This window comes from Macaca nemestrina, chromosome 7 (genome assembly GCF_043159975.1).
Source record: "Macaca nemestrina isolate mMacNem1 chromosome 7, mMacNem.hap1, whole genome shotgun sequence".
Lineage (NCBI taxonomy): Eukaryota > Metazoa > Chordata > Mammalia > Primates > Cercopithecidae > Macaca > Macaca nemestrina.
In genome coordinates, this window is record NC_092131.1 from 2,529,947 (window position 1) to 2,544,395 (window position 14,449).

At 53.8% G+C, this 14,449-nt stretch overlaps 1 protein-coding gene and 1 long non-coding RNA gene across 3 annotated transcripts; one reads left to right on the forward strand and one right to left on the reverse strand.

Annotated features, from left to right (window-relative positions):
* Positions 1-642: 642 nt before the first annotated feature.
* CLBA1 (clathrin binding box of aftiphilin containing 1) lies at positions 643-14,449 on the reverse strand. Of its 2 annotated transcripts, none has more exons than XM_071099473.1 (5): positions 13,404-14,449; positions 11,526-11,671; positions 9,025-9,154; positions 7,841-7,957; positions 643-1,386 (listed from the first exon to the last, which is right to left on the reverse strand). In XM_071099473.1, the coding sequence occupies exons 1-5, from the start codon at positions 13,824-13,826 to the stop codon at positions 1,378-1,380; spliced, it is 825 nt and encodes a 274-aa protein (XP_070955574.1). In that variant the 5' UTR covers positions 13,827-14,449; the 3' UTR covers positions 643-1,377. The 2 variants fall into 2 exon arrangements, with proteins under 2 accessions (XP_070955574.1, XP_011753328.2); XM_011755026.2 differs by lacking the exon at positions 643-1,386 and adding an exon at positions 5,386-6,316 and having other exon boundaries at positions 13,404-14,448.
* LOC139364161 (uncharacterized) lies at positions 1,382-9,593 on the forward strand. The gene is made up of 2 exons (XR_011625461.1): positions 1,382-4,731; positions 5,049-9,593. It is a non-coding gene; the product is annotated as an uncharacterized lncRNA (long non-coding RNA).

The window sequence follows — 14,449 nt, forward strand, 5'->3', positions numbered from 1 at the left end:
TCCTATTTTTTCAATCAGGTTATCTAGGTTTTCTTTCTGTTAAGTTGTTTGAGTTCCTTATGTATTTTGGATATTAACCCCTTATCAGATATATGGTTTCCAAATATTTTCTCCGATTTCCGAGGCTGTCTCCTGGCTGTGTTGGGCAGAGGCTGCCTCCTTTTCCTCGCTGTGCGCTATTGCAAGTTATCTCTACCTTTGGTTTGTTTGAATCAGGAGTCACGCGAGAGTCGCACATCACATGCTCTTTCATCTTCACTTACAACCATCCCTTTTTCCTAGTGTTCTGCCATTTTCCATTTTGTTGATTTTGGCTCTCAGTTTTATTTTTTATTTATTTATTTATTTATTTATTTATTTATTTATTTATTTATTTTTTGAGACAGAGTCTTGCTCTGTCACCCAGGCTGGAGTGCAGTGGCCGGATCTCAGCTCACTACAAGCTCTGCCTCCCAGGTTTACGCCATTCTCCTGCCTCAGCCTCCCAAATAGCTGGGACTACAGGCGCCCGCCACCTCGCCCGGCTAGTTTTTTGTATTTTTAGTAGAGACGGGGTTTCACCATGTTAGCCAGGCTGGTCTCGATCTCCTGACCTCGTGATCCGCCCGTCTCGGCCTCCCAAAGTGCTGGGATTACAGGCTTGAGCCACCGTGCCCGGCTGGCTCTCAGTTTTATTTTCTTCTTTCTGCTTACCTTTTGGTTTAATTTGCTCTTTTTCTTGCACCTTAACATGAAATCTTAGGTGGTTTTGTACTTTTCTTATTTTCTAATATAAACATTTAAAGCTATAAATTTCCTTCTAAGCACTGCTTTCACTCAGATTTTGATCAGTGTACTTTCATTATTCAGTTTCAATTACTGTCTAAGTTTCCAGTGACCTCTGTGGACCCACTGGTTATCTGGACATGCGTTGTTCTCGTGACCTCCTGCTGTGTAGCCACCATCACTAGCTTCACAGCATGCAGCACCTACCATCTGTTACTGCCATGATCTCATGCCAGGGCTTGGCTGGGCTCAGCCGGGTGGTTCTTGCTGGGATCTGTCAGGCCATTGCTGTCAGGCAGCGGCTGCAGCTGGGTGCACCCCGCCCTGAAGGCTTCCTCCCTCCCAGGGCTGGCATGCTGGCCGGAAGGCTCCAGCAGCCGGGTCCTTGAGCATCTGTCAGCATCTCTGGGATCGCTCCAGACATTTCTCCAGCATAGAGGCTTCAGGGTGGCCAGGTGTTTTGCATGATGGCCAAAGTCTCTGAAGGCCATGTCCCTGGCCTCTGATGTGGCTGACGGCTCAGCATCTGATCCGCTTGGAGAGAGCTCCACGTCCACTAGAAAGAACGAGGGCTTTGCAGTGTCACTCAGGCCAGGTGATGGTCACGTTCCTTCAGGGCCTCTAGGAATCAAAGGCCAGGATAGATTTACACATTCAAGAAATTTGGGGAAATACTTATGAAGGACAAAAGGGTTAGAAAGCAGGAGCAGGCAGAGGAAAGCTGCCAGCCTTGATGCAAGCCTGGCATCTGTGGGAGGAAGGGCATCTGCCACACCCATGGGCCCAGGGCAGAGTGCCCATCTGAGGCTGAGGTGGGCAGAAATGGCTGGCTCTACACCACTCTATACTCAGCACGGACTGGGGACAGCTGGGAGGGGGTAGCCGCTGGCTGCGAGAGGGGGCTTCCCTCTTGGGTCAGGTCCTCTATCAGTATTATTTGGCACATGAGCCCAACATGGCATGATGGACCCCAGCATGCCCCATGTTTGCACTGGCTCTGCTCCTGAGCCACTCCAGTAGGGTGCTCCTGGGGGCACCTGTCTTCCTGCCAGCTGTCCCTGCAGATCAGCTCCAGCTCAGCTCCTTTGCCTAGGCCTGTTCCTGTGCAGCCACACTCGCTGTGAAAGGCCTGCATCTCAGCCTGGGAGGGCATCAGGCCTTAATTCCTCACTGTACTTCACCCCTAACCCAGAGAAGCTGCTTTCCCGCACCTGCTACTTTAGGGCCTATGAAATAAGTCTTTATTGAAAAACAAAAAACAAAGAGAGAGGCCAAGGCAGGAGGATTGCTTGAGCTCAGGAGTTCAAAACCAGCCTGGGCAACATGGCAAGACCCTGTCTCTAATCAAAACCAAACCAAACCAAACCAAGACCCTTTTAGTAGTTAACCAACTTTTACTAGTTAATTCTTCTTTTTTTTTTTTTTTTTTTAAGAGAAGGGGTCTTACTCTGTTGCCCAGGCTGGAGTGCAATGGTGTGATCACAGCTCACTGCAGCCTCCAACTCCTGGGCTCAAGCAATCCTCCCACTTCAGCCTCCTGAGTAGCTGGACTACAGGTGAGCGCCACCACACCAGGCTAATTTTTTTTTACTTTTTGTAGAGGTGGGGGGGTCTCACTATATTGCCCAGCCTGGTCTCAAACTCCTGGCCTCAAGCGATCCTTCCACCTTGGCCTCTCAAAGTGCTGGGATTACAGGTGTGAACCACACACCAGGCCTAGTAATTCTTTATAGTTTTTCTTCTTCAGATAGCTGGTGTGGTTTCTGTATCCTGGCTGATAATGCCTTCATTTTTAAATAATACTTCTTTTTTTTTTTTTGAGATGGAGTCTCGCTCTGTCGCCAGGCTGGAGTGCAATGGCATGATCTCGGCTCACTGCAACCTACCCCTCCCAGGTTCAAGTGACTCTCTTGTCTCAGCCTCCCGAGTAGCTTGTATTACAGGCATGCGCCACCACGCCAGGCTGATTTTTGTACTTTTAGTAGAGACAGGGTTTCTCCATGTTGGCCAGGCTGGTCTCAAACTCCTGACCTCAGGTGACTCACCTGTCTCAGCCTCCCAAAGTGCTGGGATTACAGGTGTGAGCCCCTGTGACCGGCCTAAAGAGTATTTCAATGTACATGAACTTCTAGTTTGACCTTCCTTTTCCCTTCAGCACTGCAGATGTGGGTCCGTGGCCGCCTGGTGGGAAGTGAGCCATTGTTCTTATCATTGCTTGTCTATACGAATCTCCTGTTTCCACCCTAGCTGCCTTTAAGGCCTGTAGTATGTGTTCAGGTGTGGTTTTCTCCACATAACTTCCTTGCAGTTACGGAGATTCTTGGATCTGTGGATTATTTTCTTTCATGAATTTCAGAAAGTTCTTAGCGATTCAGTCTTGGAATATTTCTTCTTTATTCTCTCCTGTTCCTGCTCTGGGACTCCAGTTACAACCGGTTAGGCCATCTGACTTTGGCCCGAAGATCTTGGACCCTCTGTCGTTTTCCCTCCCCTCTCTCTGTGGTTGGATCTTCTCTAGTGACCGATCTTCAAGTTAACTGATCCATCCCTCTGTGGTGTCCAGTCTGCTGTTAAACCCATCTAAAGATGATTCATTTATATACTATTTTTTTCATTTCTAGCATCTTCTTTTTGTTCTTTTCTGAAGTGTCCCTGTTTCTGCTGAATGTCTCTATCACTTCGTGAATGTCACCTGCTATTTCCACGGGCCCTCCCCACCTCCCCAGAGTTCCTTCAAAGCCCTTGACTTCAGTTTTACCACTGGGGCTGTCTCTGCTTCTGCTGCTCACTGTGGCTCACGTTTTCTTGCCTTTTCATGTGTCTTGTAATGTCTTATTGTAGGCTAGACAGTTCGTATAAAAGAACAATAGAGGCTGAAGCAATGTTTATTTCCCGCGAGGGGCACGTGCCTTCCGCTGTGAGGCTGCCCGAGTGGGGACGGAGTTGTCCTTTCCTGCAGTTGAGCTGGTTCTGGACTTCTCTGCAGCTGTAGTTAGGCCTTCAGATGCCCTGAGGGTGGATCCGGGCACGGCTTCGGTGGGGTCTGAGCTCTGAGCACGGTGATTGTGGACATCAGCCTGTGTGTCACAGCCAAGCCACCGGCTTTGGGGGCTGCATGATTTCTCTGTTCTTCAGCTGGACTGCCGTCCTTTTTGGCCACTGGGGGCTTCCTTTGCTCTCCATTCCAGCCCCTTGCCTGGTGCCGGGGGGCGTCTTGCAGCCCTGCTGCCTCTTCCTCAGCCTTTGGGGGCTTGCCTCCCGCCCACTCTCCCAGCTCCCCTGCTGGGCCTCCAGACTTTGGGAACAAAAATCCCAGCACGTCTGTGAGAGGGGCGTTCTTGGGGGAGTGTCTGTCAGCTCCCTGCCCCCACTCCCAGCTGTGGCACTTTCTTCCTGAGCGCTCAGCATGGACCTGAGCGGGCCGGGGAGCTTTGAACCTGTCTGTTGCAGGGTCCTCCAGACCCTGGGGGCTTGGCAGCCGCACAGTGGGCAAGCGGTTTGCATGCATGTTGCCTGGTCCCTCCTTACCTGACCCTGTGAGGGTCCTCCTCTCACTCGCCTCTGGGGACAAGAGCAGCAGGGCCTCTCTTCTCTACCGGGCACCACAGAAGTCAGGTTTGGAACCTGTTGCTTCTGAGGCTCCTGTAAGGCCACAGGGAGGTCAGGAGAAAGGCTTGGCCTTCTGAGGTCTGTGGGTCACCAACATCCAGCCAGGTGAGGAGCAAGGGCCACCACGGGTGACAGCGTGATGCCGTGGCACAGTCTGAACCCAAATCTTGGAATGGAAGGAGCAGGATGGAATATTTGGGCTTGTTAAAGTCTAACTGTTAAAGGTTAGGAAACCAGGGCATCTCCTGGAAGGGTTTTGTAAAGGGGCCCAAAAGACAGTGCCTTTGAAGGAAGCTGCATGTTAGAAAAAGTCTAAATTCCCAGTTTCACCTGGCTGAAAATGAAAAATAAAAACAGGCCGGGCGCGGTGGCTCAAGCCTGTAATCCCAGCACTTTGGGAGGCCGAGACGGGTGGATCACGAGGTCAGGAGATCGAGACCATCCTGGCTAATACGGTGAAACCCCGTCTCTACTAAAAATACAAAAAACTAGCCGGGCGAGGTGGCGGGCGCCTGTGGTCCCAGCTACTCGGGAGGCTGAGGCAGGAGAATGGCGGGAACCCGGGAGGCGGAGCTTGCAGTGAGCTGAGGTCCGGCCACTGCACTCCAGCCCGGCGACAGAGCGAGACTCCGTCTCAAAAAAAAAAAAAAAAAAAAAAAGAAAAATAAAAACAGCTTTCCAAAACATGTGATATCCAAAAACAAACAAAAAGGAATGATCCTCATCGCAGACCTCAAGTCACATGCAGCATGGTGCTGGCTGTGCAGCTGGGTGGCCGAGGCCACGGTGTGTGCAGGGACATCCGCTTCCTCCTCCCCTATGATGGAACCTCCTGCCCATCACTGCGCACATCCCACTGATAACCACGGCGACATGGGGGCTGTGGTCCCCCGTGTGGCCTTGGCTGGAACAGAGACAGCCGGGGTGGCTGCTTGCTTAGACTTCAGGCCTCCCCTGGGGACAGGTTTTCAGGTATCAGTCCCCCCAGCTGATGAAGCAGTGAGAACAGGCTTATCTAGGCGGTTTTATTTCATAAAATTTTACAAAAGTCAGGGCTGACTTCTTGGCTCTGCCGTTCGAAGAGCACGGTTTTCCTTAGCAGATAATTAGGGGAAGCCATGGGCCCACCAGAAGCTCTCGCAGGCCAGTGGTGTGACTTCCTGTCCACAACCATGAGGGAGAAAGGCCTGTCCTTGAGGCTGCTGGGCAGAGGCCCGGCCAGTGAGTGAGGGCACCTGCGAGGCTTTGAGGAAACTGCACACCTGCACACCCTCATGGTGCCCTGACCACATGGCAGCCAGGGCCAGGGCAGAGTGTGACAGCTAGAGGGTTTCTGAGCACTCTCAACAGCTGTCTCTCTGGTGACATTTCAGCACCTTCCCCTTTTCCTCTGAACTCATGGATTTGACCACAAGTTGTTCCCCCTGGACTAAGCAGCCCAGAAGCCATGCCCAGGGTCCATCCCTGAGTACCCCCCACCAGGTGCCAGCAGCATTCACATGGGGCAGGGGGCCCATGGGTGCCACCTGGACCCCGACAGCCTGCCATGGCACCCAGAAACCTCTGTTTCCCCACAAGGACTGGCTCTGCCAAGGACACATCCTCCATCTCCTGGTCAGACCTGAGATGAGCCCAGAGCACAGGACAGGTCCCGTTGGAGAGATCCCAGGAATGGGCCTGGGATCTGGAAAACAGCTCCACAGACAGTTCTGGTTTCCACATCAACCCAACCAGGAAGAAAATGAAAAATTCTTCATAAAGGTACAAAGTACTCCTGATTTTAGCAAACGTCGCTATTAAAGAGTGTCAGTCTGAGCTTGCGTGGAGTGAACATCTTTTTCCTCGGAATAGTGATGTGCTGGCCACCTCCGCATGAGGGGGTCTTCAGGAAGCGGCTGCATGTCATCAGCCTCCCCTGTCTGCTGCCAGGCGGCCCCGAGAGCTGAGATGAGAGGACAGCAGTCAGGCACGCGCACCCCCGGCAATGAGAAACGCTAGCTTGGGCGTCTGCCCCTGGCCGCCCAGGCCTCTCGGCCCCCTAGTGTTCTCTCCTTGGTTCTCCTCTTAGAAACCTTCTCATCATGAGGTGTCACCAGAGAGGCGCACAGGGAAAACATGCTGGGGCTTCTCAGGATTGAGTCTATGGCTCTGGCCTGCAGCCAGCCCCGAAGACCGCAGTGGGCCCACATCTTAGGAGGGGTCTCTGGCCCTTGTGCTACGTGTCTGGCATTCCTTGGTGGAGGCTGCCACTACCCTCCACACTCACAGCCCTGCAGTGGCCACTCTTGGACTACACCACAGACTTCCCCCAAATAGCTGCGGCTGGATGTCTGCCCCAGTATGGGCTGTTGTGAACACCACAGCCACGAACATGTCTTTACGGCCTGGTGCTCTCGGACAACCCTCCTGTGCTGCGCTGGTTTCAAAAAGATGGACAGCCTGTGAAGACGGCCGATGAGGGCCCTCTTCTGTTGCACCTGTCACCTGTCACCTGTATGCTGACCACTCAGGGCACCCACCCCACGTCAGCTGGGGGCAGTGCCACATTCATGCCAAATTCTAGCCCAGAAGCTGACCCTGGCTGCCTCCTCTGCTATGCAACCTTCCTGCTGTCCCAGCTCAGGCTCAGGTCCTTGTCACCTTCTACCAGACCACAGGGCAGTACTTTACCCCTGCGCCTCCCTGCATGTCACTCTTCATGCAGATGGCCGCCCATGTGTCCCTCCCACCATCTCCTGGGTGTACACAATGAGCCCCGACTGTTCCAGGGTCCTGGGTCTCCAGGATGAGAGGAAACCAGGTGAGCTAGGCCTGGCCATCTCACCCCTCCTGCAATACCTGGTCTAAGAGTGGGCTCCAGCCCCCAGCCCAGAAAAGCTTTTCTTCCCCCGATAAAAGAGAGCTGCAGGAAGAAATCCCCTTCTCTCCCCATCCCCTCTGCCTTGAGCCCGGCTGTGATGATGTGATGAAGTGACTCTGCAGCAAGAACTGCAGCTCATGAGAAAGCTGTGGGCAGACCCTGTGTAAGGTAAGCGGCCTGTGACTGAGGCCACCAGTCAGATCAGTCCATGACAGCTGCCCAGGCGGAGTCACATCCCCGGCCCAACAGTCACAGCCTGGTCCCGCCTCATCCTTCCAGCCTCGTCATCCATACCTGGCGTCTCAGCTTCCCTGCAGCTCCTTCTCTGCCTGGCTTCTCCTGCCAGTTCTCCTGTGTGACCCACCCATATCCTGGGTCCTCTGGCCTAAGAGTCTTTCTGGATGATATTCTGTTCCTTGGCACCCTGCAGTGGTGTTAACAATTTGCCTGTCTGCCCTAAATAGTAGCAACGTTTGTTTTCTGTAAGTCCACAAGACTCAACGGAATAAAACAAGCAACTGACTCACATCAGAGAAAGCAGAGGCCTCCGCGTGTGTGGACACCACCAGCGCGGTTCCCCGAGGCCTCTCCTTGGTGACCACTCACCTTGGTCTGGATCAGGGCTTTACAATGCTGGAGACGGAAGCTGCCGACGGTGAGGAGCCCTTCAGGCTCTCTGAGGTCACAATCTTCCATGATGGGGCCCTGGCCTCCAGAAAGGTTCTAAGGAGACAGACCCCATCAGACGGCCAGTACAGGCATCATTTTGTCTCCTGTTTTCTTTTCCCCGGAGCCCTTCTACTAATTTCATTCTAAAACTGCAAAGTTCTCTCAGGCCCCTCTGCAGGTCAGGTCACCCGTTTCCCCTAGCCCTGCCACTCGCTGCCCCATCCCCGGCTCACAGGCCTTGCTTCCCTTCAGGACCTCAGCGCCCCTCAGCTGCTCAGCGGGAATAACACCTTAACGGCCACTTTCAGACACACCCTCCACGCTGCTGCCACTCGGAGCTGGCCCACCTCTGAGCCTTCTATTCAGGCTCCCATTTCCTAGCCTCCTGGTTCTCCGTTTTCCTCACAATGACACAGTCAGGGCTGATCTCACTGGGAACCTCTCTGTTCCTTTCTGCCCTTCACTTCCTTCCTGGCCAGCCCAATGTGGCCCACGGGCCAACAGGGCAACCGTTTTCATGCCCCTGTCTGCACCAGGGCCAATCTGCCTGCCTGGCTGGCCGTTTTTGAGTTTTCCATGTTTGAAATTTTCCATAATATTTAAGAATGAAGAAAGACCCTTGAAATCTAGATTGCTGAAAGGCGGCCCTCCCTGTGACTGGTGTTTTCGGTGACAGCCCAGGAGCTTGAGCACATGCACGGCAGTCTGCAGTCTGTGCGTGGCAGTGGTGCGTGCGGCGGTGTGTGCGCACAGCAGCAGTGGCGTGCGTGTGGCAGTGTGTGTGGTGTGTGCATGGTGGTGTGTGCGCACGGCAGTGTGTGGCGGTGTGTGCGCGGCAGTGTGTGTGCACTGATGCACATCTCTTTGTGCTTTGTCAGGTGCGGGCTCAGGCCTTTCCAGAGCCTTTCCTTACCTCCTGCTCTAGGCTTTTCTGGCTCCTGCCTCAAGCATTCGGGATTCATCCAATGGCCTTGACAAGTTTATGGGGCCACCTAGTGGCTTTAACCCATCTGACCCCACACTTCTGCCTACACCCACCCCTTGGGCGTGGCCAAGGGCCACTGGCTACAGTGAAGTTCAACCACGCTCTCAGGAGCCCTGTGTCAACCCAAACGACCTACCTTCTGCGTAGCATCTATTCCGAGAACAAGAAAGAAGTTCTCCTGGCAACGGGACTCGCTCCAGAGGCATTGAGAAGTAGACGTGGTATGTTTGCTCTGAAGGGCTCTCCAGAGTTTTCTGGATTCATTACTGGAAAACAGATGTAATTGTTAAAAGGTGACCTTGAAAGCCTTCTGAGGAGATCACTGAAGCACTGCCCAAGGCACACAACGGGGGCGCCTGCCCTTTACCCCCAAGCCGAGACTCACGAGAGTTAAGAACTCTAAAAACAGCATTCCCAGGCTGGGCATGGTGGCTCACGCCTGTAATCCCAGCACTTTGGGATGCTGAGGTGGGCGGATCACGAGGTCAGGAGTTCAAGATCTGCCTGGCCAACATAGTGAAACCCCGTCTCTACTAAAAATACAAATATGGGCGCCTGTAATCCCAGCTACTGGGGAGGCTGAGGCAGGAGAATCGCTTGAACCCGGGAGGCGGAGGTTGCAGGGAGTGGAGATTGCACCACTGCACTCCACCCTGGGCGACACAGCGAGACTCCATCTCAAAAAAAAAAAAATAATAATAATAATAATAATAACAGTGTTCCCTGCAGGAGCACTGGCCTGCCTCGTTTATTTGTCCATTTATACTTTTATTCAAACAACACGTGCCATCCTGCAGTACCCCAACCCACCTCCCGTGCCCCCTCTATGCCTCACAGCACCTGGCCTGGAGTAGCTTACTCACTGCCACTACTGACTGTCTCCTCCAAGGAGTGGAAGCTCCATGAGGCCAGGTATTTTGCTGGTTTTGTTCACTCAAGTGCCTAGAACTGTGCTGAGTACAAAATAGATGCTCACGAACCAAGAGTACCAATGCATGCTTAGGAGAACAAATGAACAAACTAACAGTGAATGTCTACTATGTGCCACGTCACTGCTATGTACTGTGAGGGACTGAGAAGGTCTGCCTGTAGGAAGTTCATGCTCTAGTAGAGAAGGGAAAATGAGTACAAGGCCAGGTGCGGCAGCTCGCACCTGTAAACCCAGCACTCTGGGAGACCAAGGAGGGCAAATCACTTGAGCTCAGGAGTTCGAGACCAGCCTGAGCAACATAGCAAAACCCAGTCTCTACAAAAAATACAAAAAGTAGCTGGGCGTGGTGTCAGGTGCCTGGAGTCCCAGTACTCAGGAGACTGAGGCAGGAGGATTGCTTGAGCCTAGGAGGCGGAGGTTGCAGTGAGCTGAGATTGCGCCACTGCACTCCAGATAACTACAGAATAACAGCAGATGTGCTAAACGCCAAACCATTTCCAAAAAATACCCCAGTGTTTCAGAACACACAAACCATGCTCTACTCCACCCCCAAAGTACCATCCAGCCTTCTGTTCCACGAGTGTCCAGCCCTGCCAAGTCCTGACACCCAGGACTCCCCACGCCTCTGGGTCCGAGAGTCATGCTGCCGGGGACAGAGATGTCAATACTGCCAGCACAGTGCCCACCCCCACCATCAGCTTGCTGGGACCACATTCTTGGCAGTTTTTCCCCAGGGATCATGCTTGGCAGAAGCACCACATACAGAGGGCATACTGGCCATCTGGGCAATGCTGGTTGTGGCCTTCTGGGCTCCAGGCTTCTGTCCTCAAGCCCCTGTGGAGGGCTCCCTGGGGGTAGGTGCTGGGTTGGACCCCAGTAGAGGCCACAGTGGGCTGGGCTGGAGCCCAGAATGGCCTGTCTGCAGAGCTCTCTGAAAGTCCAGGCCTGCTCATAGACACACAAATCAGCAGGCTGACCTGGCTCTCCCTTGGCTGCTGGGAGACCCACTCCACAGACCACACCGAGGGGCACGGAAGCTAGCTCTCCCCAACCTTCACTTCCCTCCTCCCTCTGGGGCCTTGGGCCAACTTACCTTGAGCTTCTCAACCACTGCTGCCTAATCCGCTAGAGCACTGTTTGTCTTTCAATGCTTAGTTGAAAGTGTGTCCCTGGAAAATGGCCATCTGCGAGCGACTGCGGGTGCACTTTCCCCTGGAAGCCCACAGCCCTGCAGGCAGCACTGGGAGCACCCCTGGGGCTGGGGCCTGGGGCTGACAATGGGGCTTCAGAGTGTGGACTGTTTTCTAGAACTCTGTGGCTGAGGACCATGAGGCAGCCAGGGTCCACTCAGCCAAGTCCCCCAGAAAGCCCCTGTGCCCACTGCTCAGGCCCACCAGCCACTCGCACTGAGTGCGAGCCCCCCACCTCCTCCCCCAGCACTGCACTGAGACGCAAGGGGAGCTGGGCTCGAGTCCAACTGCTCCAGGTGAGCTGGTGGGGGAGGGGGATGAACAGGGCTCTGAGTGGAAGGCCACAGCTGGAGCAATCGTGCTGCCTGCTTCTCATAGGACCCCATGACCCACAGACAGCAGGGACTTCGGGAGAGATGCTACTCTCTATAAAGGCAAAAACAAAGCCTCACACACCTGCTTCTATCAAACAAAAGTACAAATGCAGTTGCTGTAAGAAATATTTAAGTTCATTACCACAATTTATGTACACATTCAAGGCCAGGTTTTTCTTCACTGCTTATTTCTAGGAAATGGTCTATGGTGGAAACGTCTTCAGCTGCCTGCTGGACTGTTATTTCTTGAAAAGCACACTTTAAAATGTTCTCATAGCTGAGAATGGACTGAAAGAACAAAAGCATACCAAAGTTAGGAGAAAGACATACATAACGTTACCTTATTCCAAAGAAATAACTGTAATGGAAATGAAATTTGTAATTGACCATACATTAGTGTTACTATCACTTGACATATTCATTCCTAAAAATCACCATGTTAGCAAAATCACACAAAACCAGAGGACTCATGGGAAAGGTGGGGTTAGGGCAAAACATTCAAACTTCGTCAGTGACACATGAAAAAAGATGGTCACCCAATAATGTTAGTTCTGTTTTCCATGTTTGGTTAAGAAATTATACATGTGGTCAGGCGCGGTGGCTCACGCCTGTAATTCCAGCACTCTGGGAGGCCCAGGTGGGTGGATTGCGAGGTCAGGAGTTCAAGACCAGGCTGGCCAACATGGTGAAACCCCGTCTCTACTAAAAATGCAAAAATTAGCTGGGCATGGTGGTGTGTGCCTGTAATTCCAGCTACTTAGGAGGCTGAGGCAGGAGAATTGCTTGAACCCAGGAGGCGGAGGTTGCAGTGAGCCGAGATTGCGCCACTGCACTCCAGCCTGGGTGACAGAGTGAGACTCCATCTCAAAAAAAAAAAAAAGAAAAAGAAATTATACATACTACAATAAGCACAGCACTTTACCTTGGAAAAGATGAAGACTCGCAGGCTGAGTTAGTGTGAAGGGGTGGGAGGAGGGCGGTCTGAACTGGGAGAGGTCCTAACACCAGGTGTTGACAGGTGTGCTACGTCGGGGCGCTGAGCGTTGTGTGAGGGTGTGCGTGTGCGAGTCTCATGCATTCCAACCGGCCCCAGCTCAGCTGGGGGCAGTTTTTTGCATTCATCTACTCTTTCTTGTGAAATTTCAACTATGCTCAAATTGTACCCTAATACATCAATCATGCTGGAAAACAAATCCTGTATTCAAAACAAGCATTACAGCAGACCTTACTCTATTAAGACTGGATCTCATCAGGATTCCAGGGAAACTGCTTTAGAAAACAAACAGTCCAGCCCTGAGAACCTAAATATCTTTATTTCCTTCCTCATTGGTTTTATTTCTTATCTCTCATGATGGTGTTTGGGATGAACCATTTGGGAAGAGGTGGCAGAAAAAGAGGAACAATGCAAGGAAGAAGACAGGAAAAGAGAAGGAGCGGAAGCATCACCAAACAGTAAACACCCAGCAGTCTGCTCTGAAAGAGCAGGGGGCAGGGGGCTGAGGGCTGGGACCCTGGCTCCTGGACAGGTCGGACTGGGCATCACCCAATTCATTACAAGCTCCCGGACAGGTTGGATCGGGCGTCACCCAATTCATTACAAGAAAGTTGAAATGTGATCATGTGATTTTAGAAGCTCTGAGACTTCTAAACTCAGCAGATTAAGAATTCAGACAAAAAGCTCCTCCTCAAATGCCCTGAGCTGGGACCAGTGCAGTCCCCGCCAATGGGGAGTGGACAGGCCGGGGGAGGAATGGTCAGAGAGAGTGACCCAGCTCAGGTGGCCCCCACCTGGCCTTGGTGTGACCCATTTCTGCAGCTTCCTCTGCCAACTCATTCCTTCCCTGGCCTCAGGATGGGACAGCCAACCACATGGCCAGGGACGAAGGCCAGGAGAGCAGCAGACCCTCCGAGGCTCTCAGCCCCCTCCCTGGCCAGCACGCCACAACATTCGAGGGCTGCAGGCCTCTTGGTGTGTACACATATCCCACTCAACATGGTGACCACAGCACGGCAGAAGTACCTCAGAAGGTGGGACGGCAGCAGTTCCTGTCACCCAAGGTCCACCCTGGCACGGTTGGTGAGAACTGCACTCCTTTGGGGCAGAAGTGGTTCTTGGTGGCTGGGGTTCTGTGGGTCTCTCCAGGAGTTCAAGGGACTGTGAGAATTGTCCAGACTTGGCTGAAGATTCCCGAAAGCCTTCAAACTCCCCCCAAGTGCTGCTGTGTTCCCCAGGGTCAGGATATCGGGTAACGCAGGTGGAACCGCCCTCACGGGGCAGGGAGATGCTGGCTTCCCCATCGGACAGGAGAAGGTCGGGGCAGGTCCGTATCCATTCCAAACTGGCATCACTTAGCCTCTCAGGTGCCACTCGGAGGGAAGCGCTGGCTGCTTCCTCCCGGAGGTCACTCAAAGGCTCTCCCCCCAGCTCCTGCCGGTTTTGCATCTTGGAGCCGCCAGGCCAGCAGAGGCCCGATGGGCAGCTGCTCAGGAGACATGCACGTCGCGGTGCTGGCCGCCCGGGACTGCCCAACCTTCCCCTGCCCTGGAGAGGGCCTGGGGACGCTGCAGGAGTGCCCCGGGCTGCCCAGTGGCTGACGCTGGAAAGTGCCCACGTGCTGCTGTGGAACTGATACAAACCACAGGCACGGCCCGGTCGCCCGGGAGTCCTGGCTTCCTCCTACGCGTGCGAGCGCGGAGTCCGACACAGGGGCGTGTACCGGACCCACGGCAGGTGTGAGAGCGGCGGCCCAAGGCGGGGCTCCTGCTCTGGAGAGACCCGCGAGGGGGCCTGGGAGGTCCACGCTGGCCAGAGGGAGTGGGTGCGGCGCCCCAGGGCCTCCCGAGAGTCCCTCTCGCACGCGGCCCGCAGGGCAGCCCTGGACCGCCTGAGCCTGGACGGGGTCCCAGGTGGCCGGCTACGCGCCTGGCCCACGGCTCCCGAGAGTCCCCGCGTGTCCTGGGCCCCGACCCGGGCCCCGCACCACCTTCGTCGCCGCCTCGGCAGGGCCGCGCGGGGCCAGGCCGAGATAAACCTGCAAACAGCAGTCCCCTCCTGCCTGCGCCGCC